Source organism: Neovison vison, chromosome 2 (genome assembly GCF_020171115.1).
Source record: "Neovison vison isolate M4711 chromosome 2, ASM_NN_V1, whole genome shotgun sequence".
NCBI lineage: Eukaryota > Metazoa > Chordata > Mammalia > Carnivora > Mustelidae > Neogale > Neogale vison.
This window is the reverse complement of record NC_058092.1, coordinates 228565781-228590127: the sequence shown is the minus strand read 5'-3', so window position 1 is coordinate 228590127 and position 24347 is coordinate 228565781. Positions and strand designations below refer to the sequence as shown.

Here is a 24347-nt window from a genome sequence, read left to right as displayed (position 1 = left end):
GTATCTTCAAACATTATGCGAAGCCTGTTCTGATGCAGAACGTCTGTCCTCTTGCCAGATTACGGTCTCCAGTCTGTCCGCGTCTTTCAGGCCTCAGCTCAAAACTCACCTTCTCTGAGGGCTCCCATCCTCCGGACAACCTTTGTGTCAGCAACTTTTTAATTTTACCGACATGAAGTAAGCTTGCTCATGTAATTGCCGCGTCCCTCCTTCCTCTGCTAGTCCGTCACGGGGCAGGTCACTGCTGTTAACCGGCGGTGAGCAGCGCGGGCCTGGCGATGGCTGCTCAGCGCATGTCCGATCAACGAATACATCCGGCATTTTCCTTCAGCGGCGACAGATCATTCCTTGGGCGAACGGGACCTGACTGGAACTTTGCATGACTCCGCACAAAGCGCGTCCAAAAATCTGTGCACACGCCTTCTTTCTCGCCAGGCTGAGACTCTGACATAACTATCACCTTTCTCACCCCCATTCTCCCTCAAGAAGAAAGGGGCCTGAGAACCTTCTCCCATAGCTTCTCCCCGACGAGGCGGGAGGGGGAAGCGGCGCGCGAGGACGGCTGGCTGCAGCCGCCACGTCAGCCGGCGCGCGCCAGAGCACCGCGCCTGCGCGGGGAGGACGGCTCCCCCCCCCCGCCCCCTCTCCTACATCCGGGGCCTGGGCGGTGGCGGCGCCGCCGTGCGGGGGTCACGTGGCTCCTTCCTTTCCGTCTCTGGCCGGCTGGGCGCGGGCGACTGCTGGCGAGGCGCGTGGAGCCTCGCGCTGGTTCCCCTTCGTCTCCTCTCCCGGCCCGGGCCACTAAGGAGTTCGCTGACGCCGGGTGAGCTGAGCCTGCCGCCAAGATGCCGGCCTATTTTCAGAGGCCGGAAAATGCCCTCAAACGCGCCAACGGTGAGTAGGGTAGGGGATCGGGGTGCGCCGGGCTGGGTCGGCCCGAGGCCTCGGAGGTCGAGGAGCCCCGGCCTGCTTCTCGCTGCTCCGCTGCCCGGCTGAGGCGGGAGAGGTGGCCGTATGCGACCTGTCCGCCGCCGCCCGGGTCCGTGGGTGGGCATGGTTTCCCTTCTCGCTCCGACCGACCGGAGCGGGTGGGAGGTGCGGAGCTGGGAACCGTCGCTTTGGGGGCTCTTCTTCCCCCCGCCCCCTCCTGGTGGGTCTCGGGGGCCGCGGTCCTGGAGACAGGTTTCCGGGGCCCGAGTTCCTTACCCCCCTTGTTCGCCTCCGCCCGGAGCCCCAGGTCGCCGGGCTTTCGGTTGCTTAGGCCCCGCGCCCCCAGCCGCCATCTGGGAGTGCCGGGGAGGAAGAAACATGGCTCCCTCCCGGGGACAATGCACGCGAGAACCTCGACTCCACCTCCTGCGGGCGCCGGGAGCCGGGCAGTCCCACCTCCGGCCCTCCTGCAGACACCTCCGCCCCCAAATCCAGCGCCGGCCTTGGCTGGGTCAGGGTCCACTTACCCTTTTTCCGTCACTGTATCCCCGCTTCGGGGGCTCTGACCCATTTAACCTGTTAACCTGTTTTTTCTGGCATTGATTATTGGCAGCCCCAAAGTCCATTCCTGATCACATGAAGTTGGAACAGAGTTAATACTGTAAGAGAGGGACTTCAGTTTCTCGCTTAAAGATAACGAAATGAGGCCTAGAGAGAATGTTTACCCAAGGTCACTCGGAGTTAGTTGGTGAGCCAGGAGACTAGAACCAAGGTCTCTAGACTTTCAGATCAGGCGTTTTTTCGCCACAGCGCTACTGCCTGCGATTTTTATTTCTAGGTGTACTTAAGCCACGGCCCTTTTCAGGAAAACTTGTGCGTGTGCTGGTGTATTCAAGAGGCATTTATTACGTTGGCATTTTTGGGGTGCAAATGTATTATGCATTGCTCTGGTTTTTAAAAAACTTTATCGTTTAGTTTTTTAAAGCCCAGCAATTTCTAAGTGTGTAGGGCGTTCATGGCTCTTATTTTCACCTTTTCTTTACCCAAACAGTTTTTGGGTCTTACCCGTGTTGTAGGTGGACATACCGCGCCTGTTAGAGTTTTATGTTTATGGAGCTTGTTTTGTTAGCTTGTTTGAAAATTCCTCTTATGAAAAGTTCAATTTCAGTCATACATAAAACTAATACTGCTGATAACTTGTCAGGAGTAAAGGTGTATTTGTCGCATCGTTGTTATTTTAAAAGTAACAATTTGGAGGGTTGGTAAGAGTGTGGGATATAATTCCACATTCTTGGGAATAGAGTACAGTAATTGTTTAAAAAATCAGTTAAAACCACAACTTAGATCTGATGACTACTCATTTTAACCAGTGTTCTAATAGAACAGGCAAGAATTAAGAATGTTAATTTCTTCTGTTTTCTTTTGTAAGATTTTATTTATGTAAGAGAAAGAGTATGCAGGAAGGCCGGGGGGGGGGGGAGTGGGGGGGGATCAGAGGGAGAGGGAGGAGCAGACTCCCGGCTGGGCAGGGAGTTGGAATGCCAGGACCCCAGGATCATGACCTGAGCTGAAGGCAGACACCCAGCCACTGAGCTACCCAGGCGCCCAAGGATGTTAATTTCCAGAAAAGAAAATAGATTGAAATGGAAATTTATCACTATAAAATGAACTGTAGCAAAGTTAGAATTTTTTCCTATGTTTAAAAACTTAGAATTATATTATGGTATACAGAATGACTGGGATTCAGTTACTGTTCTAATTGCTATTGTAGATCTGTTTCACAGTCACTTGGTTTACCAACAGGCGTTTTCCTATGCTAATAGTCTGAAGCGCTGTAGTCTTGATGGCCTAAATATTACACATTTGTTGTGTTCAGGCCTTGTTTCTTTCATTACTCCTCCCTTCTGAATCTGAATATGAGCTTAGTGTTTTCACTGATTTTTTTTAATTAGAAGGGTTCTCCAATGTGTAGCAAATCACAAATACTTTACATGTTTTCTAAGCTGAAATAGATTTGATTCATGAAGGAAAGTTGAGGAAAGCATCTGAAATTAAAGTAGGCAAGATGAGCAAGAAGGTGAAGGGACTTTACCTTCACGGGGGGGGGCTTTAATTTTGTGTAGGTTTTTATAAGGCTGTACTGTCTCCTTGCTGCAGTCTTTTTAAGAGGTAGGTTGGATGTTTCTGTAGTAGAGGCCTTAGCTTTCAAGTAGTACCTTCTGTACCTTTGATCTTGTGAATGAGAGCTGCTGTCAAAATGTTAAAGTGAGCAGAATGTGGATGGCACATGGCAGTGCTTACAAAACTTAACAAAAGTAGGATTATAAAAGCTCATTTCATTTGATGGAGAGAATCTCATTTTATGTATGTGTTTTATCTGTAACATTTGTGGCCTCAAACATTCAGAACTAATCCATTTTATTTTAATAAAATGTGAATAAGTTTAGAATAGTTCAGGTTACTCTGAGTTTGTAATTCAGAACAGTATTTTGGAAACAATCATAGTAATCATTTGGGAAGGTGAGAACTTGGCCTAGCAGTTACAGGAAAGAAATTCATGCACCAGAATCATTTGGAGAAAGCCCCTTTTCCAGATTATGTTGTCAGTAGTATGGAATTAATTGTTTCTGATCTTGTAACAGCCTTTTAGTTTAGATTCTATCAGTGATTTATAAAGTTGTCATTAAACCCACAAATTGTGTAACGTTGTAGCTTGTCCACCTCCTCTGTAGCACAGATCAACTAGTAATATTGAAGGGCTGACCTAAACTTGATCTTTTAGGATAGATACAGTTTGTCCTTGTGTCTGAAAGGTAAGCTCAGAATGCCTTTTCTCTGAGTATTAATTCATAATTTCAGATTTTAATCTTTATTTCAAGAATATGAGGGAAGTGAACATTTTTAAAAACACTGCAATAGGTCCTTTAATGTGTGGTATTTCTAGCCTTAAAAACGTTCTTTTTCCTTATTAGATAATTAAGAGGAACTAAATTCTCCCAGTATGTAATTTAGGGTAAAGACTGGAACTCACCACTCCTGGATTATCATGATATCTATTCCCATTCCATTTTTTTTCCTTTAAAAACATCTTTGCTTGGTATCCATGTTTGCTTTTTTTTCTTGGTGTTGGTGGTCCTAAAAAATATTTTTTAGTGCATTTGCTTTGGTTTCTTGAAACCTGTTGTTTCAGAGTTTGAAAGTGGAACTTGGAATCATAAATTTTGATTGGCTGTTTAGGAAGTGAAGATTACTTTTAGGGATGCCTGGGTGGCTCAGTTGGTTAAGCGTTTCCCTTCTGCTTGGGTTATGATCCTGGGGTCCTGGGATCCAGTCCTGCATCTGGCTCCTTGCCTGGAGGGGAGCCAGCTTCTCCCTATGTCTGCCATTCCCTCTGCTTGTGCTCATGCTCCCTCTTTCTCCGACAAATAAATAAATAAAATCTTAAAAAAAAGAAAATTAATTTTGCCTCTGTCCGTAAACAAGATTTCCAGTTTTTTAGAATGACATTAAAAAAATCACACTCCCCTATTTAAAAATAAGAGATTGGGTAGGTGAATTATTTTTAGACAGTTTATTATTTTGTCATCACCATGCTGCGGTCAGCTCTCAACTTTAACTCTTTGTGCCTGTTCTGTGTTATTAGCATTTTGACAAGTGTTTATATAGAATACTAAAATATCTAAATCCTCAGTGTAAGACTGGGAATTGGATACAATAGATTGTTTTGGGTGCTGCTGCTGTGGTATTTATAATGTGAATGATAAATTTATCTAAAAACATTTACTTCCAAATTTTTGGCTGATAGAAACCTTTTCTGTTGAATAGTTGTTAAAAACACCTGAGGTACTGTTGGATTTTACAAAATAACCTTGCATAGGTATGCTTCAGGAAGAAGATAGGTAGGTCCTCCCCTTAGACCAGGAAAGGCTTATTATTCTAACAGAGTATCTAGTTGTATTACATTTCTGTTCCCTCTTAGAGAGTTGTTTTTTGTTTTTGGATTTTTTTTTTTTGTTTTGTTTTGTTTTTTGTTTTTTTGTAATAAAATGGACTCCAATGAAAATGGACTTTTTGCCATACTGCCAGGATTAATGTTGACGTTGACTTGAATTATTGTGGAAGGGTTTGTTTTCATTTGCATATGAAGAATATGATTTGGGGGCGCCTGGGTGGCTCAGTGGGTTAAGCCTCTGCCTTCGCCTTGGGTCATGATCTCAGAGTCCTGGGATTGAGGCCTGCATCAGGCTCTCTGCTCAGCAGGGGGCCTACCTCCCCCCCCCCCCCCCCCCCGCCTGGGGCTCTGCCTACTTGTGATCTCTCTCTCTGTCAAATAAGTAAATGAAATTTAAAAAAATATATGATTTGGTATAATATGGGGTGACATATGTTACTGTGTAAAGATACTTATTTCTGTGTATTTTGTGATTTATCTCATTGCAAACTTGTTAATATACCAGAGTTGGAGTTTTATTTGTAGTTGTCCTGCTGGAAGGAATGTTCAGGAGCAACATTCCTGAAAGATGGGATAGTTGGGAGAAGAAATAATAAGAGAAGTACTAAATCTGTAGATCTAGTAAAACTCCCAGTTAAGGGATATTTCTGCATGTTGTCTTCCTAGCACAGTTACGTGGTTTATAATGTTGTATGGTGTTAACTCTTGAAAATAATTCTTTGTTAAAGATTTTTTCCTTATAAGGAAAATAGTGATTTTTTTTAAAGATTTTTTTTTTTTTAAACTTGACAGATCACAAGTAGTCAGAGAGGCAGGCAGAGAGCCTGATGCAGGGCTTGATCCAAGGACCCTGAGATCATGACCTGAGCTGAAAGCAGAGGCTTAACCCACTGAGCCCCCAGGTCCCCCGATTTTTTTTTTTTTTTTAAGATTTTATTTATTTGACAGAGCAGGAGAGCACAGAATGGGGAGTGTCAGAGGGAGAAACTGGCTTCCCACTGAGCAGGGAGCCCAGGGTGGGGGGCTAGATTCCAGGACCCTGGGATCATGACCTGAGCTGAAGGCAGTCCCTTAACAAACTGAGCCACCCAGGTGCCCCGAAAAGAATGATTTTTTAACAGTGGAAATGTAGTGTTTAAGACCTTTTTAAAAAATAGTGTAAACTAGTGTTTTGGTTCCCCAAATTACTTTCCAGATGTTGGTGGAAAGATTTTTTTTTTTGTGCAATTTGGCAGTTAACTGATTTTTAAGTTGGACATAAGGAGATGACTTAGATTAGATTGCTCCCCCGCCATCCATTTACTGAGTTTTGTGCATAGGAAAAAAAAGATGAGAAAAAAATAGGTTAAATTTTAACCTTTGTCAGAAATAATGGGTTGGAGGGTGCCTGGGTGGCCCAGTCGGTTAAGTGGCTGCCTTTGGCTCAGGAGTGATCCCAGGGTTCTGGGATCGAGTTCCGCATCAAGCTCCTTGCTTGGGGGAGAGCCTGCTTCTCCCTTTACTTCTGCCTGCTGCTCTGCCTACTTGTGCTCTCTGTCTCTCTGTCAAATAAATAAAATATTAAAAAAAAAAAAGAAATGTGATGGAGGAATCTTTGCTTTGACTGAATTTCAAAATGAGCAGTATACATAAAACCTGAGATTGGAACTGGATTTTGAAATATTGCCATATGCAGACAGGTTTAGGTGATAGTAAATTCATAAGTATATAATTTTTTTTTGCTATGCATTCTAAAGTTTTTTATCTTAAAAATAAACTTTGTTTTTTAATAAACTTGTAAAAAAAGATTTTATTTAATTATTTCAGAGAGAGAGAGAGAAAAGCAGGCTCCTGGCTGAGCAGAGAGCCTGATAAGGGGCTCCATCCCAGGACCCCGGGATCATGACCTGAACCAAAGGCCAGCACCCAACTAAGTGAGCCACCCAGGCACCCCTATTTTTTTAAATAAACTTAATTTTAGAAGTTCAGGACTTATTTTTTACAAAAATAGTAGGGTGTTTCCATATAAACCAAACCTATTGATATTGTATATCATTTTGTTACATTTGTTACAAGTAATGAACCAGTACTGATACATTGTTAATGAAAGTCTATACTTCCTTCACATTTCTCTAGCTTTTTCTTGTGTCCTTTTTTGAATTCCAGGATCTCTTCTAGGATACCATATTACATTTAATTGCCAAATCTCCTTAGACACCTCCCCTTGTTATGACAGTTCCTTAGATTTTCCTTGTTGATAACCTTGATAAGTTTTGAGGAGTACTGGTCAAATATTTTGTGGAATGTCCCCCTAATTTGGGGTTTATCTTAATATATATATTTTTTCATGTTTACACTGGAAAAATAAGTGGAGAGCTATTCTGTAGATTGGAAGACTAAATGTTGTTAAATTGTCAATTCTTCCAAATTTGATATGTAGATTCAAAATCAAATAAAAAATTTGAATGAAAATTCCAGTGAGCTAATTTTATAGATACTAACTAACTGAGTTTATATGGAAAGGTAAAAGACTTAGTTGGCCCAACAATACTGAAGAACAAAGTTGGAGTACTCATACTACTTGGTTTGAAGACCGTAGTAATCAAGACGGTGAAGTATTAGCAAGACTAAAAACGTTGGAATAGAGAGTGATCAGAATAGAGAGCCTAAAAACAGAAACAGTCAGTTGACTTTAAAGGGAACAGAGTCAATCTAATTGACTGTCAAATTGCCAATCTAATGATTTTTCTACCTGGAGTCTTAGCATGAACTAGTAAAAATTTCCTCAGCTAGATCACTGTGACTGAAGATACACTTGAGTTTATGGTGTTTGCTGGGGAGAGATTTTTTTCCCCTCATGACTTCAATTTCTGGAACTTAAAACACATTTGGTACAATGTAATTGAGTGAAATCCAGTTTTGAGATAGTACCAGTTTTTCATTGTTTTAACTCAGAATTTTGGCATAGCTCTAGATGTCAAAAATAAACGTGATCTAAAAAGAGATGGTAGTGGCTTCAGAAATTAAAATAGCCAATTTAAGCAAGATTTAGACTTCTGTATAGTATACATAATGAACTTTGATTTTCCTGAATTATTTTTCCAGAATTTCTTGAGGTTGGCAAAAAGCAGCCTGCTTTGGATGTTCTTTATGATGTTATGAAAAGTAAGAAACACAGAACATGGCAAAAGATACACGAGCCGATTATGTTGAAATACTTGGAACTTTGTGTGGATCTTCGCAAGAGCCATTTGGCTAAAGAGGGATTATACCAGTATAAGAACATTTGTCAACAGGTATGAAGCGAGCTGGGTTTTATATTTTTTAGTAAGTGCTTTTAGTAACTTTTTTGGAGGCGTTTACTTTCCAGAGTTATATATAGTACGTTTTATATCCTAAAATTTGCTCTTAAAATATTTCATGGTTTGTTGAAAAAGTGTTTTAAGGCTCCTTGCTCTCTTTCTCTCTCTCTCTCTCTCTTTGGTTAGGTGAACATCAAATCTCTAGAGGATGTTGTTAGGGCTTATTTGAAGTTGGCAGAGGAGAAAACTGAAGCCGCTAAAGAAGAATCTCAGCAGATGGTCCTGGACATCGAAGATCTGGATAATATTCAAACCCCTGAGAGGTACGGAGGTTCAGTTGCTGATAACATTTTCCTCAGTTTTTCCTCACGTGTGTCTCCATCATCCTCATTTGAGGTGTAGATTTTCATTAGAAAGAATGCTTATCTTCGGAATTCTAAATGTATAGTAACAAAACTATACTATTCAAAATTTGTAAAACTGGTAAATCTTCAGATAGAGGCAGATACTGATTTCAATGGTTGTAATATGTGTTGGGGATTCAGATACTTGGATGCGTGACAGCTTTACAGTGCATCCAAAGTTGCAGGAAGAATTTGCACTTTTTTATATTGACCATTGTTGGTTTTGGTTTTTTAATCATAGAACAAAGTAGGAAATCATGTCAAAAATGCTTTCAACTTTTTAAATGCGTTTTTTGTTTTCTTTTGTTTTTTGTTTTTTTTTTTTAGTGTTCTCTTAAGTGCTGTAAGTGGTGAAGACACTCAGGATCGTACTGACAGACTGCTTTTAACTCCATGGGTGAAGTTCCTTTGGGAATCCTATAGACAGTGTTTGGACCTTCTTCGAAACAATTCTAGAGTAGAGCGTCTCTACCATGATATTGCCCAACAAGGTAAGATGAAAACTGATTTGAAAAGTTGACTTTTAGGAAAATATTTTGCAAAAGATGGATAGAGTTAACCTGATTGTCTCCATAGTACTTATTTTATAGTTTTTATTCTTATTAAAAGATGATTGGTGTTCATTTAAATATTAAACAAGTGACTATAAGAAATTTGTTTTACTGTGCTCACTTCGGCAGCACATACACTAAGAAATTTGTTTTACTTGTTAGGGTAATTCTGTATGAAATCCGCTTCATGACTATTTGAAAGACAAAGTCATTTTGGGACTTTACAGGTGACTAAAACCATAATGGAACTTTTTTGGTTGCTTTCTGATAAACTTGAGTTCTTCTTTTGATTTCACTGTTGCATATTCTCAACCATGCCATGGATTTCTAAGGTCTTCTTAAACTTTGTACTTCTAGGATTTCTTGAAAAATGCATAGTTTTATTTTCTTAAACAGTATCACTGAATATAGAACTAAGTGATTTTGACAAGTCAGGATAGTCATAGAAAGTATCCAGTTGTTACCCAGCATATACAGATAGCGCTTGAACAGTTAGAGGGGTAGGTTGTTAGAGGTGCTGACAAACACACCCCTTTTCCCCCAGTCCTGCACAATTGAAAATCCGCCTGCGACTTGACTACCCAAAAACCTTAGCTACCATTGGCTTGTTAATCAGAAGCCTTTATCGGTAACATAAACAGTTGATAAACACGTATTTTGTAGGTTATATATGTTGTATACTGGATTCTTAAAACAGGAAGCTAGGGAAAAGAAAGTGTTAAAATCATAAGGAAGAGAAAATAAATTTACGGAACTATACCAAAAAATCTACATGTTCATGTACCTGTGTAGTTCGAACCCTTGTTTAAGGATTAACCGTACTTTGAATCTTGAACTAGATGAAGTCTGTTTTCTTAATTTTGTATCTTTTCCTTATTGTCACTTGCTGTTAATGCAGCTTTTTAACTATATGTAAATGGAATATGTGTGACTTGAGAGTAGCTTTGGCTTTTTCTTACTTTGCCCTTAGTACAACCTTGTATTGCCATTCTTTGCAATTTGGGGACGATTGGCATTTGTTTATTCAAGTTGTAAGTAACTTTAAGAATATTTTACTGAGTATTAGAACCTGTGTTCTGTTTTGCTTACATGGCTAGCATATGTGAATTTTTATTTAACATAAGAACATTTGGGGTTTTTGATGACTGTTGATACAAATGTTAACTTGAAGTTAAGCTGCATCCCTTTGTTTTGGGCCTATTGAAATAGAAATCTCTTTTTTTTTTTTAAGAGCAAAGAAATTCTGAAACAGTTGTTATTGCATATATGATGGTAGAAATTTATTTTAGTACAGCAAGTAGTTAAGGTACACATCTATGTACACAGTTGAATCAGGTTACCATAAGCCTGCAGTTTGTTGGTAGCAAGACTTTTTATATTTCAGGCTAGAATTTTTTGTTCCTTTAGGATTTGAAGTGGTAGATCTTGGAAAGGTGAGTCCCTTCTACACTTTAATTTCAATGGCTTCCCGTTTGTAAACTCTTCTAGAACACCAGAACCAAGTTCTAGTTCTAGGCCAGGACTATGTCCAAAAGATGGTCAGGATATGAAATGAAGTGACAATTGACTTATGATTTCTGAAGACTGATTATAAGTTTGATAAAATCTTGTTAAAATAACTGATTTTAATATTCGAAATAAAACTAATTCAGATACTTGGTGATGGTGGAAAGTACTTGACATATCTTACAATTATGCTTGTAGCTTTCAAATTCTGCCTCCAATACACCCGTAAGGCGGAATTCCGTAAGCTGTGTGACAATTTGAGAATGCACTTGTCACAGATTCAACGTCACCATAACCAGAGTACAGCAATCAATCTTAATAATCCAGAGAGCCAGTCCATGCATTTGGAAACCAGGCTTGTTCAGTTGGACAGTGCTATCAGTATGGAATTATGGCAGGTATGTTTTGAACTATTTGCTGTCTTTTGTAGTCATAATAACTCATATTACTTTTTTTTCCCCTTGTGAGTAAATGAGTTTCTTCATCTTGATACTTACTGGTTAATTTCAGTAGATAATTGAGGAATTTAAGATTGTCTGGTGGATAACCAAGAGTTCTGGACAGGCAGTCTCAGGATATGGGTTCTAGTTGACTGCTGTGAAATCAGAGCCAAATCAGGTAATCTCTTAGACCGGGTGGCTCTCCATATAAAACAGTTTATTCTCATTGCTGCTCAAAGTTCAGTGCCTGTCTGCGAACTATGTACTGCTCCAGGATGAAATAATTACAGAGGGGAATATACATTTATTAAGGGTGGGGTTTTTTGTTTTGTTTTTGGTAGCAGTTTCATGGTAATTTCATGTGTGTTTACTCTGTTTAGGAAAACTAAGCTTGTCTTTTCAATTTATTTTTGTAATAATTTAGCTGTATTTATAAAAATATTGGCAGTAGTAGGTTGGAAGCTTTAAAAAAAAAATTGTCCCTTTACTGTGGATGTTGGAGAAACACTATAGTAGATCGTCTCCTAGATTTCTTAAGTGTTGCTTCGGCTTAGTATATCTGTGGGGAGAGCCTACATTGGAAATCTCGGTGGTGTTGGGAGACTTGTCAACTACTTGGGCTTTTTTTTTAAAGATTTTGTTTATTTATTTATTTGACAGAGAGAAATCACAAGTAGATGGAGAGGCAGGCAGAGAGAGAGAGAGGGAAGCAGGCTCCCTGCTGAGCAGAGAGCCCGATGCGGGACTTGATCCCAGGATCCTGAGATCATGACCTGAGCCGAAGGCAGTGGCTTAACCCACTGAGCCACCCAGGCGCCCCGCTACTTGGGCTTTTTATGTTAAGAATTCCACAAAGATATTTTCACATGATTTTGTAGACCTGTTTGAAGCTTTCAAATATTTGACCAAAGAAAAAATCTAATTGAAATCACAGAGAAAGAAGATTGGTAGTTTTTCTGCCAATTGAAACTAGGATCTGCTCTCCAAAATATTTTCCTTTCTGTAGGGTCACCCTTAAAACACTGTCTGATGAAATAACGAAAAAGATGTTCTATAGAAGACAAACATGCTCGTTATTAGAACAAGTGGATAACTTGAAAGAAGAAACTATTCACCCCTTATCTTATTACTCAGAAATAACCTCTATATTGTACTTTGTGTCCTTCCAGATTTTTTCTTACACATTTTTTCAAGTAGTATAGTGATGCACTTAAAAAAAATCTTTGTCACATTTGTTAAAGTGTAATTGACATTCCGCAAAACTCACCCTGAAAATTGAAAAATAGTCACCACTGTAATCAGGATGTAAAACATTTCCTCAAAACTCCCTTGTGCCCCTTTGCAACTGACTCCACCCTTATCCTTAAGAATCCATTGATCTGGAGCGCCTGGGGACTCAGTGGGTTAAGTCTCTGCCTTTGGTTCAGGTCATGATCTCAGGGTCCTGGGATTGAGACCTGCTTCCCCCCCCCCCCCCCCCGCGCCTACTTATCTGTCATATAAACAAACAAAATCTTTAAAAAAAAAAAAAAAGAATCTTGATCTGTTTTCTCTCAGAAGGATGACGTTTAATCAATAAAATGATCTGTCATGGAAAAATTTGTAAGTATATAATAACATTTTTTAAAGTATATTTTGAAACATTTTCAGGACAGTCAATAGGATTTAAAAATAACTTTTGCAAATTAAAGCACAGTTGACAAAGTTGTCAAGATAGTTGTTAGCTAATCTAGTTAAGTCAGGCTTCAGGCTGGGGCTGGTTGGTAGGAAGACTAATAAAATTGAATTTTACAAAATTCTCTGTGGGGCAGATATATATCCTTGCAGATAATTGGCATCTTCTTAAAATTCACCCTTGCTGCCAAGAAAGGGACAAAGAAAGCAACAGCCTCTGTTGTGATTATATTAGTTGGCACATGTTCAGATATACCTTATCTACTTTAAAAGGTTATGAGCACCAGCGCTGAAGTTCATTAGCATCTTGAAGTGGACTGAGTGGAGTGTCGTGTTGTGGCTGAAAGGCAATGCCCCCCCCCCACTTTTTTTCCCTAAGTCTCTTCTAATTTGAAGACGTTGAAGGATTTAGTATTTTTGTGATAAGGCAGTTTTCTGAAATATATCAGATACTAAATTAAAGGTGAATAAAAGGAACCACACATAAAGGGATTTTACTTTCTACTTTTTGTAATTCAGTATTTTGTGTTTTAGATTTCATAAAGAGGAGATTTGAATTGGATTTGTTTGTTTAGAATGCAGTGGCTAATTTATACTACTAATTTTAGGAAGCATTCAAAGCTGTGGAAGATATTCATGGACTGTTCACCTTGTCTAAAAAACCACCTAAACCTCAGTTGATGGCAAATTATTATAATAAAGTCTCAACTGTGTTTTGGAAATCTGGAAATGCTCTTTTTCATGCATCTACTCTCCATCGTCTTTACCATCTATCCAGAGAAATGAGAAAGAATCTTACACAAGAAGAGATGCAAAGGTAAGAGTGTTACAGTCAAATAATACTGCAGTTACGAAATAAACACCTCCTACTAAATGGCATGATTCCAGGTTAGGGTTTCTCAGCCTCTGCATCACTGACATTTGGAGCTGGATAATTTATTTTCGTGGGGACTGCCATTAGGATGTTTGGCAGCATCCCTAGTATACCCACTGGGTGTCAGTATGATGGTTACACTGCTTGAGATCAGAAGTGTCTCCAGGCATGGTTGTTCTCGGGTAGAATTCTTGGTCTTCAAGTAACTGTCTTTGGTCTGATAACAACTCTGCCGTAAACCTGATTTGAGAAAATAGAATATTAGGAAAGACAGTGTTAAGATATGAGCTTTCTATCCATATAGGGTATTTAAAGTCTCGTCTTAGGATAAAATAAAAAATTAAAAGAAATGCTGCCATGAGGTCACTTTTTCTCCATTATAAAATAAAACTGATTGTGTGTTCGAATATAGAAAAGGGGTCTATAACCCAGCAGTCTAAAGACCACTTTATTTTTTTTTCAACAATACATGCAGCCTATTTTCTTTCAGTCATGTTTGTTTTTTTTTTAATCATGTTTCATTTGGACTCCGGGAGCTCACACCCACACTTTTTCTTCATATTGGTAGACCATGTTATTTCAGCCTGTGCTAGAATTTTGTACACCAAATTGTTTTTCTTTAAGCTTTACACCAATACGTGCAGCCAACAAAATGAATTTTGCTAGTGTATTTTCTTTGAAACTCTTAAGGAGAGTGGTTATTACGTCATTCAGTGTCCTATATGTAATCCATGTCTGAGATTAAAAAAACAAACTTGGGTTCCTTAAGGTACCTCTGTACAGAATATCCCTTTAGAAAGTGCGATAATAATAGTATTATAATAATAAACATTAGGCTATTTAACGCTACATAAATTATTTTGCTTAATCTTCACAGTAGCCTCCTGACTCAGAAAATTAAGTATCTTGCCTTAGGTTCCAGTCTTTTAAAACTGGTGAGGCTGATATTCTAACCCTTGACCCTTGGGCTCCAGAGCCCACTATCCTTAATCTACTATATTGCTCTGAATTCAACCTGACTTCCCTCTTGTATTCTAAGGAAGATTTAGCCCCACCATGCGTCCTTGCTCGATCCCGCAATGCCCAGTCATGTTCACCTACATTTTAAACCCAGTCTTTTTTTTTTTAAGATTTTATTTATTTATTTGACAGAGACAATGAGGGAGGGAACACAAGCAGGGGGAGTGGGAGAGGGAGAAGCAGGCTTCCCGCTGAGCAGGGAGCCCAGTGTGGGGCTTGATCCCAGGAAGCTGGGATCATGACCTGAGCTGAAGGCAGGTGGTTAATGACTGAGCCACCCAGGCGCCCCCAGAGTTTTTTTCTGTAGCTGGCAAATACTGACAGTAGTAAGTGGGTGGGTGAAGGTCTGCTTCTCCCAGGTATTCGTTTTAGCACAGTCCGTTTCTCTTCATCTCATGTTTTGATGAATAACATAGATGAATACGGTCCACCAGTATGGTATATGTTCTCTGTCACTCGTGTGACTTGCCAGATAGTTAAGAAGTGTTTTTTTTTTTTTTTTTTAAATCAGTTAACATAAATTTAACAGATTTGTAATTTTCTTCTCCAGAATGTCTACCAGAGTCCTTTTGGCCACTCTTTCTATCCCTATTACTCCTGAGCGTACTGATATTGCTCGACTTCTGGATATGGACGGCATTATAGTCGAGAAACAACGTCGCCTTGCAACACTGCTAGGTCTTCAAGCCCCACCAACACGAATTGGCCTTATTAATGATATGGTTGGTATAAGTTTGAGCATTCTTACAGCTCAGAATGAAAACTTTATGGTCAGGTTTTATGATTCATGGCAGGTGGTTCTGATGGATGGTCTAGTTTGAGTCCTCATCGTACCCATAGATAAGTTCAGAAGTTTATCGGAAGGGTAGTGGTCGATGTCAGGACAATAGCTGACTGGGCCTATCATAGCATATTTCCTCTTTGGGGAAGGGATGCTAAATGGCGAATCTAGAATAATTTTTTTAAGAGACTTTATTTATTTAATTTATTTGACAGACCGAGATCATAGGTAGGCAGAGAGGCAGGCAGAGAGAGGAGGAAGCAGGCCCCCCGCTGAGCAGAGAGCCCGATGTGGGGCTCCATCCCAGAACCCTGGGATCATGACCTGAGCCGAAGGCAGAGGCTTCAATGCACTGAGCCACCCAGATGCCCCAAGAGTTTATTTGACAGAGAGTGAGAGAGGAAATAAAAGCAGGGGTAGTGGGAGAGGGAAAAGGAGGCTTTCCGCTGAGCAGAGGGCCTGATGCAGGGCTTGATCCCAGGAGCCACCTAGATGCCCCTAGAATAATTTCTTGATAGGAATAAAATTGGAGCTGGAAGAATTTTATTTGAATTCTTATATCACCGCTAATTTCAGTAAAAAGGGCATTTATAAAGAGAAGTATTCAAGAAATGTGGACCATTAGTCATGCATGTGTTCATGTGTTTTGTATTGGGGATAGACTAGAGTGTTCACGTGTGGGGATAGGATCTGCCATTGTTTGCCTCAGTCTCTTTTTTTTTTTTTTTTTTTTTTTAAGGATTTTTATTTTATTTATTTGACAGAGAACACAGTAGGCAGAGAGGCAGGCAGAGAGGGGGGGAAGCAGGATCCCCGCTGAGCAGAGAGTCTGATGCAGGGCTTGATCCCAGGACCCTGGGATCATGACCTGAGCTGAAGGCAGAGGCTTTAACCCATTGAGCCACGCAGGTGGCCCTGTTTGCCTCAGTCTCGTGACTAGTAAGTAGGTCTGTATGGGAACACACTCCTGTGCTTGTAGGTCTTGGTATGTCCCTGCAGTTAATTTATGAAGGATAAAAGTCCACGTGCATTATGCATTCTAGGTTATAGCTTAGGTGTAAGGTAAGATGTACTTATGGCAGTTTCGAGGTTTATGAAATTAGGCCACTTTTTTGTCTCCTTTTAAGAAATGTTATGCAGTGGCATACTTAGCTGAGTTCTAGTGCTATGTAAGAATATAAATCCTAAATGTAATTGGGTAAATTCTCATAAGGTGGTTTCTAGTCACTGCTTCCCACCCCCCCCAATAGCCTACCCTGATTTGTAACACCACATACTAGTTTGCCTGTGTACTTTGTATGAGATTTGAGTTCTGTATATATGGAATATGTTAAATTCTTTTTCTTAGCATTATATTTGTGAGACTTACTTATATGTTGAATGTATCATTTTTGTATAAGAACATCTTACTGGAGCGCCTGGGTGACTCAGCGTCTGCTTTTGGCTCAGGTCATGATCTCAGGGACCTGGGATCAAGCCCGAATTCTGGCTCCCTGCTCAGTGGGGAACCTGCTTCTCCCTTTGCCCATCCCCCTGCTCATGCTTTCTCTCTCTCTCAAATAAATAATCTTTTTAAAAAATCTTACATGTAATTTTTTTTTACCCCCCTAGTTTGGGGCTGTTATGGGTAGTGTTGCTAAGGTAATTTTTGTGGGATACAGTTACTTGTAAGGTGTGGTATTTTACTTACTAGTGGTAATAAATTTCCTTGTACACATGTGTGGTCTTCGTAAATATTTTATTGATCATGTTGATTTAGAGTTTTTATATCCTTACTTAACTCTTGGGGGACATTTAACTGTAGATAGATGTATAATTTGGGGTTAGAGACTCAAACAGTTTTCCTTTGAGTTCTTCTGAAGAATTTAAAGAGAGTTGAGGCCAATTTTTCAGATGTTTTCCAGATTTCCAATCCCTTATTTTTCTTACTTCTACTCAGTTCAGTTGGAAATCTAGTTGGAAAATTTCCTTCAGCAAATTAAACCTTTTGTTTATTATAGGTCAGATTCAATGTACTACAGTATGTTGTTCCTGAAGTGAAGGACCTTTACAATTGGCTGGAAGTAGAATTTAACCCACTAAAACTCTGTGAGAGAGTCACAAAGGTAAGACTTGGTATTTTAATTTGGTTATACTGCCATAGATAGCGGGCCCTTGTGCTACTACAGATTCTGTTTATATCAAGAGACAAGTATTATCCTAGACGTTTGAATTCAGTGCACATTTCATTGTCTTTTTTTCTTTACATCAGGAAAAAAGATATTTCTGATGTGCTAAATAAACCTTTGGAGGTAAATTAGCAGCATGACTGATTTAGCCATTGCTGTCAGTCACCTTCAGACAAGCCTCAGTATAGCTTTGTATTATGTGTGTATTTCCCCTCACTGTGCGATGTTTTTATGTTTAAAAAACCAGAAAAGTTTCACAAATGTTTGAGTATTACTTAGAAAATATAATTCTTTTTAATGTACTGGATTGTACAGGTTCTAAATTGGGTTCGGGAACAACCTGAAAAAGAGCCAGAGTTGCAGCAGTATGTTCCACAGCTGCAAAACAACACCATACTCCGTCTTCTGCAGCAGGTAAACAGTTGTAAACGAGCGTTCTATTTACAACTTGTAATTTTTCCCCTCGGTTGTTTTTTTTCATCACAACAGTAAAAAATGTAGGAACCACTAGAAAGTTAACCCTTCACCAGACTCCATCCTTGCCAAAACTAGTCTTTCCGTTTGATTTGAAAAGCAGTTATTTTATGTAATTTGTAATTGCTCTTTTCTCCTTTATTGTTGAATACCATCTCTGTACATTTTTCCTCATTATCAGTGTAAATTTATTTTACTCCTTTTAATACCTTCATGGTTTTACATTGTCTAAAGGGTACTACTGTGATTTATTTATTTAGACCCTGTTGATGGAAGTCTGTATTTCTAGGGTTTTTTTGCTGTTAGGAAATGTTGCAGCATTGAACATTTCCATATATACATCTTTGCATACTTCTGTGGCTTTCTATCATCTAGGAAGTGGAATTAGTTACAGGGCTTACACATTTAAGCTTTAGTAGCTCTATAAGATTCTGTTAACGAACCCTCCTACCAGTAGTGATTGGGAAAGCCTTTTCTGTTTCTCACACTAGTTACTGTTAGTCTTTTGTCATATTTTAGTTTGACTTAAATAAGTTTAAAGATTATGGTTTATAATATGGCTTCAGTGTTCTTATTTTGTCTTCGTTTGTTTCACGGGGAGGGGCTTTTGTGATACATTGGCTTGCAGTATTTGTGCACATTCCATTGGCCTGCTTCTCTTGGTTAGGTGAGCAGTGTTATTTCTTATGTGCTACACAAGTAGTTGAAGGTTAATTAGCAGTATAACTAAATTGTAATGCTGCCAGTCTGCTTCAGACAAATTTATTGAATGTGTTTAAGTGAATTAGGTAAGTAGCAGGTCTTTATCTACAAATAAAAGGCGATTTAGGGCTTTCTGTTTTATAAAACTAGAATTTGGAAGGATTGGGCTTCCAAGGAATGGTGTGGTGTGGTGGCTCAAAGCATAGCATTTGGGATTTATAACCTTGAATTGAAATTCCAGCTCCAGCAATGTAGTGTTAACACTTAGTCTAAGCTTTAGTTTCTTTTCTCTGAGAAATGGGCATAGTTTCTACTCTCAGGCTTGTGTAAGACTCTACCAAAAAAATACTGAATAGGGGCGCCTGGGTGGTTCATTTGGTTAACCGTCCGCTTTCGCTTCAGGTCATGGTCCTGGGGTCCTGGGATTGAGCCCCGAATCGGGCTCCCTGCTCAGTAGAGAACCTGCTTCTCCCTCTCCCTCTGCCTGCCGCTCTGCCTACTTGTGCTCTTTCTCTCTGTATCGCTGTCAAATAAAAAATATCTCTGTCAAATAAATCTTTAAAAAAAATGCTGAATAAATGATAGCTGTTGTTACTAACCTTGTGTTTCTTATGCAGGTGGCACAAATTTATCAGAGCATTGAGTTTTCTCGTTTGACCTCTCTGGTTCCTTTTGTTGATGCTTTCCAACTGGAACGGGCTATAGTAGATGCAGCGAGGCACTGTGACCTGCAGGTATGTGCCGGAAGGGACACGGAGGTGGGAGACTTTTAAGGATTGAAAAACACATATCCTTTGTTTCTCAGCTTTTGATTCACTGGCACTATTTTAAAGTTGTACTGAGTGAATCTTCTGGCTTTTGTATTTAATTAACATTCTTATTTTTTTCCCCCTTACGATCAGTTGAAATTTTTTGTCAAAAGTTATTTATTTCTAGAATGATTTCATACTTATTTATAGATGAAACTATTGATGATGTTACTTGATTCTCCAAAGGTTCGTATTGACCACACTTCTCGGACACTTAGTTTTGGATCTGATTTGAATTATGCTACTCGAGAAGATGCTCCAATTGGTCCTCATTTGCAGAGCATGCCTTCAGAACAGATAAGAAATCAGCTGACAGCGATGTCCTCAGTACTTGCAAAGGCACTTGAAGTCATTAAGCCAGCTCATATACTGGTATGTATCTTTGGGGGAAAATGACCTACAGAATTTTTGAGGGGCCCTTATGCTATGTCTTACATACAAAGGTTTGAGACGAGTCTGAGAAAATGGGCTTATTCTGTATTTCCTCTTCAGGTGTATTGGCTAGTTTTGGTATTCTACCTGTTACACACATGACCCTCACCGACACCCATAGGGAGTACTGTGCTTGGGCTTTTCCTCTCGGCTTAAGTTCTTGTTTGTGTGCTCCGTGAGCATGTCCCTGTGACTTGCACACTTTAAAGTAGATTGGGTGCAGAGAAAACTTGACCTAGCAAATAAAGGTTCTTTAGCTGCATCACTCCTATTGGTAAGACTGTATAGGTCATAGTATTTGGTGCTGGGAACTAGTAGTTTGAATAACATCATCTCCTGTTCTTAAATGCAGACACGTGAGGGTAATGTACCAGGGTTATTTAATAATTATATGATGTCTAATGTCGTGGTGTGTCACACAAGAATTTTTAAAAATGCATTTGTCTTGAAAGCAAGAGAAAGAAGAACAACATCAGTTGGCTGTTACTGCATACCTTAAAAATTCACGAAAAGAGCATCAGCGTATTCTGGCCCGCCGTCAGACAATCGAGGAAAGGAAGGAGCGCCTGGAGAGTCTGAATATTCAGCGTGAGAAAGAAGAACTGGAGCAGAGGGAAGCTGAGCTCCAGAAAGTACGGAAGGCTGAAGAAGAGAGGCTGCGACAGGAAGCAAAGGAGAGGGAAAAGGAGCGCATCTTACAGGAACATGAACAAATTAAAAAGAAAACTGTCCGTGAACGTTTGGAGCAGATCAAGAAGACAGAACTGGGTGCCAAAGCTTTCAAAGATATTGATATCGAAGTATGTAACACGTTACTTCTTAACTTGAATCCACATCTCAGAAGCATAGTCCTTTACTGTTTATTGATTACGTTGGGTCGTCTGGTGGTTTTCACTCCCTTTGGTACAGCTGATCCATTACTCTGTGAAGTGAACATTGTTTTTAATGGCTCTGCAGTTTTTAACCCTTGTTAAAGTGGAGTTGGGTATGTGCAGTTTAGAGTAACGAGAAATAGATGTGAAGATCGTGTTGTTTTCCCTTCATTGAAGTGGAAATAAGACTATTGTAAAGCATTCTTAAATTACTTAAGTTTACGCAATGGGAGCATTTACTCATTGTATAGAAAGTAATTTAGGTTTTTGATTTTTGAAAAATCACATTTTCCATACACATTTCTTTTGTATTCTTAGTGATTGTGCATTTGTAATACTTTCAGGATCTCGAAGAGTTGGATCCGGATTTCATCATGGCTAAACAGGTTGAACAGCTGGAGAAAGAAAAGAAGGAACTTCAGGAACGCCTGAAAAATCAAGAGAAGAAGGTAGGTGGAAGAACTGGTTGTTGATAAACTTAACGTGCCAGGTTAACAGAAAATTTTCCTTTAAACTGCATTTGTTTTCATGTCATTCAGATTGACTATTTTGAAAGAGCTAAACGCTTGGAGGAAATCCCGTTGATAAAGAGTGCTTATGAGGAGCAGAGGATTAAAGACATGGATCTGTGGGAACAACAGGAAGAAGAAAGGGTAAGGTTTTTGTTTAACTGTAACATTTGTAGGCTGTAAACTGTAATTAAATCCTCTGCCAGTAACGGGGCCATGGTTTCAAAACCATGATTATTTTGTGTTCTTTAGCCAGGAATGGTGCTTCAATGGCTGCGTACTAACAGATGGGTTGGCAGATAGAAATTTTCACAACAGAATTTTAAGAATGAAACTTGTATAATAATACAAAGGACAGCTGAAAAGTTCACTAAAAAAGCAGCTTTATGGGCATATAATTCACATGCCATACAGTTCTCACATTTAAACTGTACAGTTCATGGTTTTTAGTATTGGACAGCCATTTAATTTTAAATCTTCCCCCAAAAGAAGCTCCATACGCTTCGGCAGTCATTCCTCATTTCCTCCCCCTCCATCTGGCCTCTTGTAGTCAGCAGTCCCCTTTCTGTCTCTGTATTTGCCTATTTTTTAGACTTTTTATATAAATAGAGCCACATAATGTATGGCAGTTCCTTCTTTGTGACTAGGCAGTTCGTTCTGTAGTTTTGTTAGTATATGTTATATTTACCCTAATGATTCAAAAGAAGGTTTGCGAATGCTTGTAGCAGCCCCATTCTTTTTTTTTTTTTAAAGATTTTATTTATTTGTCAGAGGGAGAGAGAGCAAACGCAGGCAGACAGAATGGCAGAGGCAGAGGGAGAAGTAGGCTCCCTGCTGGGCAAGGAGCCCGATGTGGGACTCAATCCCAGGACGCTGGGATCATGACCTGAGCCGAAGGCAGCTGCTTAACCAACTGAGCCACCCAGGCATCCCTAGCAGCCCCATTCTGTTTAAAAATAAAAAGTAACTGTAGACAGCACATCTGTGGGGACTGTGTGGGGGATGCAGCCTTTTGGTTGCATTGGAGTGTTTGCATTCTGAGCTTTGTTTTTCAGTGCCTTGCATTTCTTCACAAGCTAGAATTTTTTTTTTTTTAAGATTTTATTTATTTATTTATCAGAGAGGGAGAGAGAGTGAGCACAAGCAGGCAGAGGCAGAGGCATAGAGAGAAGCAGGCTCCCCACTGAGCAAGGAGCCTGACTTGGGACTTGATCCCACGATCGTGGGATCATGACCTGAGCCAAAGGCAGCGGCTTAACCAACTGAGCCACCCAGGCGCCCCTAGAAATTTTTTTTTTAAGATTGTATTTATTTGACAGAGACCCAGTGAGAGAGGAAACACAAGCACGGGGAGTGGGAGAGGGAGAAGCAGGCTCCCCGCTGAGCGGGGATTCCCAGTGTGGGGCTTGATCCCAGGACCCCAGGATCATGACCTGAGCCAAAGGCAGACGCTTAATAACTGAGCCACTGAGGTGCCCCACAAGTTAGAATTTTTTGTGGTAATATGTAAAATTAGGGAAGTAAGAATGCCGACCAAATAAAGTACTTGAGATGATCTTCTGTAGTCTTTGCCCTGAAGCCTTCCTTTTCCCCCTTGGAGTGCAAAGGAAAAGGCCTCCTTAAATCACCCTGCCTTAACCTCCAGTTTTCTTTAAGGGAGAAAATATCTTTTATCATTAAACCATAGTGCTTGTTATCTCTGAAGTATTTTACGGTATATGTTACAGTTTTGCTTTCATAAAAATTTGCAGTACTTTTGGCCTAAATAAAAACAGTTTCTTACAGATGCTCCCAGAACTCCGTCATCCATCCTCTGCCCCTGATTCCCTTCCTAGGGACATTGGGCATAGATGTAGTAACATTTCTGTATTTATGGCAAGATGGATGGAGCAGAAGAGCTGCTTGTCATTCTTCAAGAATATCTGAAGAATTAAGAGTAAATTAATCAGATAATGATTGCTTTGAAATTTAACTTTGTATTATGTACTTGCAGATTACTACCATGCAGCTAGAACGTGAAAAGGCTCTTGAACATAAAAATCGAATGTCACGAATGCTTGAAGACAGAGATTTATTTGTAATGCGACTCAAGGCTGCACGACAGTCTGTTTATGAGGTGAAGTTAACTGATTTCTGGGGAACATTTCTTCATGAGCTTTTTAGTTTTGCCTTTAGGTTCTTCTTTAACACAGTGGTATATTCTGTTTTGACTTTTTGTCGTGATCATTCAAATAATATTTTAGTAGAAAGGTTCTTGAAAATACAGGCTGTTAGTTAGCCATCACTATAAATAAATTTTTCTGAAGGTGAAAGTGAACTGGATAAAATTTGCTTTTGATACAAGCTTGTTTACTGTTGGATTTAGAAAGGAAAAAGGCAGATTGAAGTGTTCTGCTCTTAAATTCTAATTTAATCCTTTGGTTTGTTTTACATAAAAGCAAACCCAGTAGGTATAGAAAAAAGTTGTCAACAATTTAAATTTTAAAAAATTTGACATGAAAAAGCTCCACAGTCATTTGGAAATTTTTAAAGATCTTACTTATTTATGGAGGTGGGGGGCAGAGAGAATCCCAGGCAGGCTCCATACCTAGCGCAGAGTGTGGGGCTCAGACTCTCGACCAGGAGTCAAATATGCAATGGACTGAGCCACCAGGCACCCCCATTTGGAAGTTTTTGTACTTGAAAGTTGCCTCTTATGGTTTCAGGAAGTTTGTAGTGCTTTAGTAAACTTCAAATTTAACTAGTTTATAGGTCTTCAAAATTTTTGATTTTTGTTTTGTTTTTCTTGTATCGGTTCTGTTAATAGGAAAAACTTAAACAGTTTGAGGAACGATTAGCAGAAGAAAGGCATAATCGCTTGGAAGAACGTAAAAGGCAACGTAAGGAAGAACGCAGAATAACCTACCATAGGGAAAAAGAAGAGGAGGAACAGAGGAGGGCAGAAGAACAAATGCTAAAAGGTATCCAT

General features: G+C 39.6%; 1 protein-coding gene and 2 non-coding genes across 3 annotated transcripts in view; all 3 read left to right on the top strand.

Annotated features, from left to right (window-relative positions):
• The first annotated feature begins 708 nt into the window (after positions 1–708).
• EIF3A (eukaryotic translation initiation factor 3 subunit A) overlaps positions 709–24347 on the top strand; it is a 38277-nt gene continuing 14638 nt past the window's right edge. Inside the window, exons 1-16 of the mRNA XM_044240615.1 lie at positions 709–894; positions 7967–8157; positions 8350–8486; positions 8895–9058; positions 10823–11022; positions 13347–13555; positions 15183–15354; positions 17414–17518; positions 17897–17995; positions 19375–19491; positions 19753–19938; positions 20451–20798; positions 21215–21319; positions 21410–21523; positions 23373–23495; positions 24186–24339. Coding sequence (XP_044096550.1) covers positions 846–894; positions 7967–8157; positions 8350–8486; positions 8895–9058; positions 10823–11022; positions 13347–13555; positions 15183–15354; positions 17414–17518; positions 17897–17995; positions 19375–19491; positions 19753–19938; positions 20451–20798; positions 21215–21319; positions 21410–21523; positions 23373–23495; positions 24186–24339 — 2473 coding nt within the window. The 5' untranslated portion in view covers positions 709–845. The remainder of the gene's footprint in view (positions 895–7966; positions 8158–8349; positions 8487–8894; positions 9059–10822; positions 11023–13346; positions 13556–15182; positions 15355–17413; positions 17519–17896; positions 17996–19374; positions 19492–19752; positions 19939–20450; positions 20799–21214; positions 21320–21409; positions 21524–23372; positions 23496–24185; positions 24340–24347) is intronic.
• Positions 17630–17759, top strand: LOC122901635. Its single transcript, XR_006383625.1, has one exon. It is a non-coding gene; the product is annotated as a small nucleolar RNA SNORA19 (small nucleolar RNA).
• Positions 18689–18817, top strand: LOC122901634. Its single transcript, XR_006383624.1, has one exon. It is a non-coding gene; the product is annotated as a small nucleolar RNA SNORA19 (small nucleolar RNA).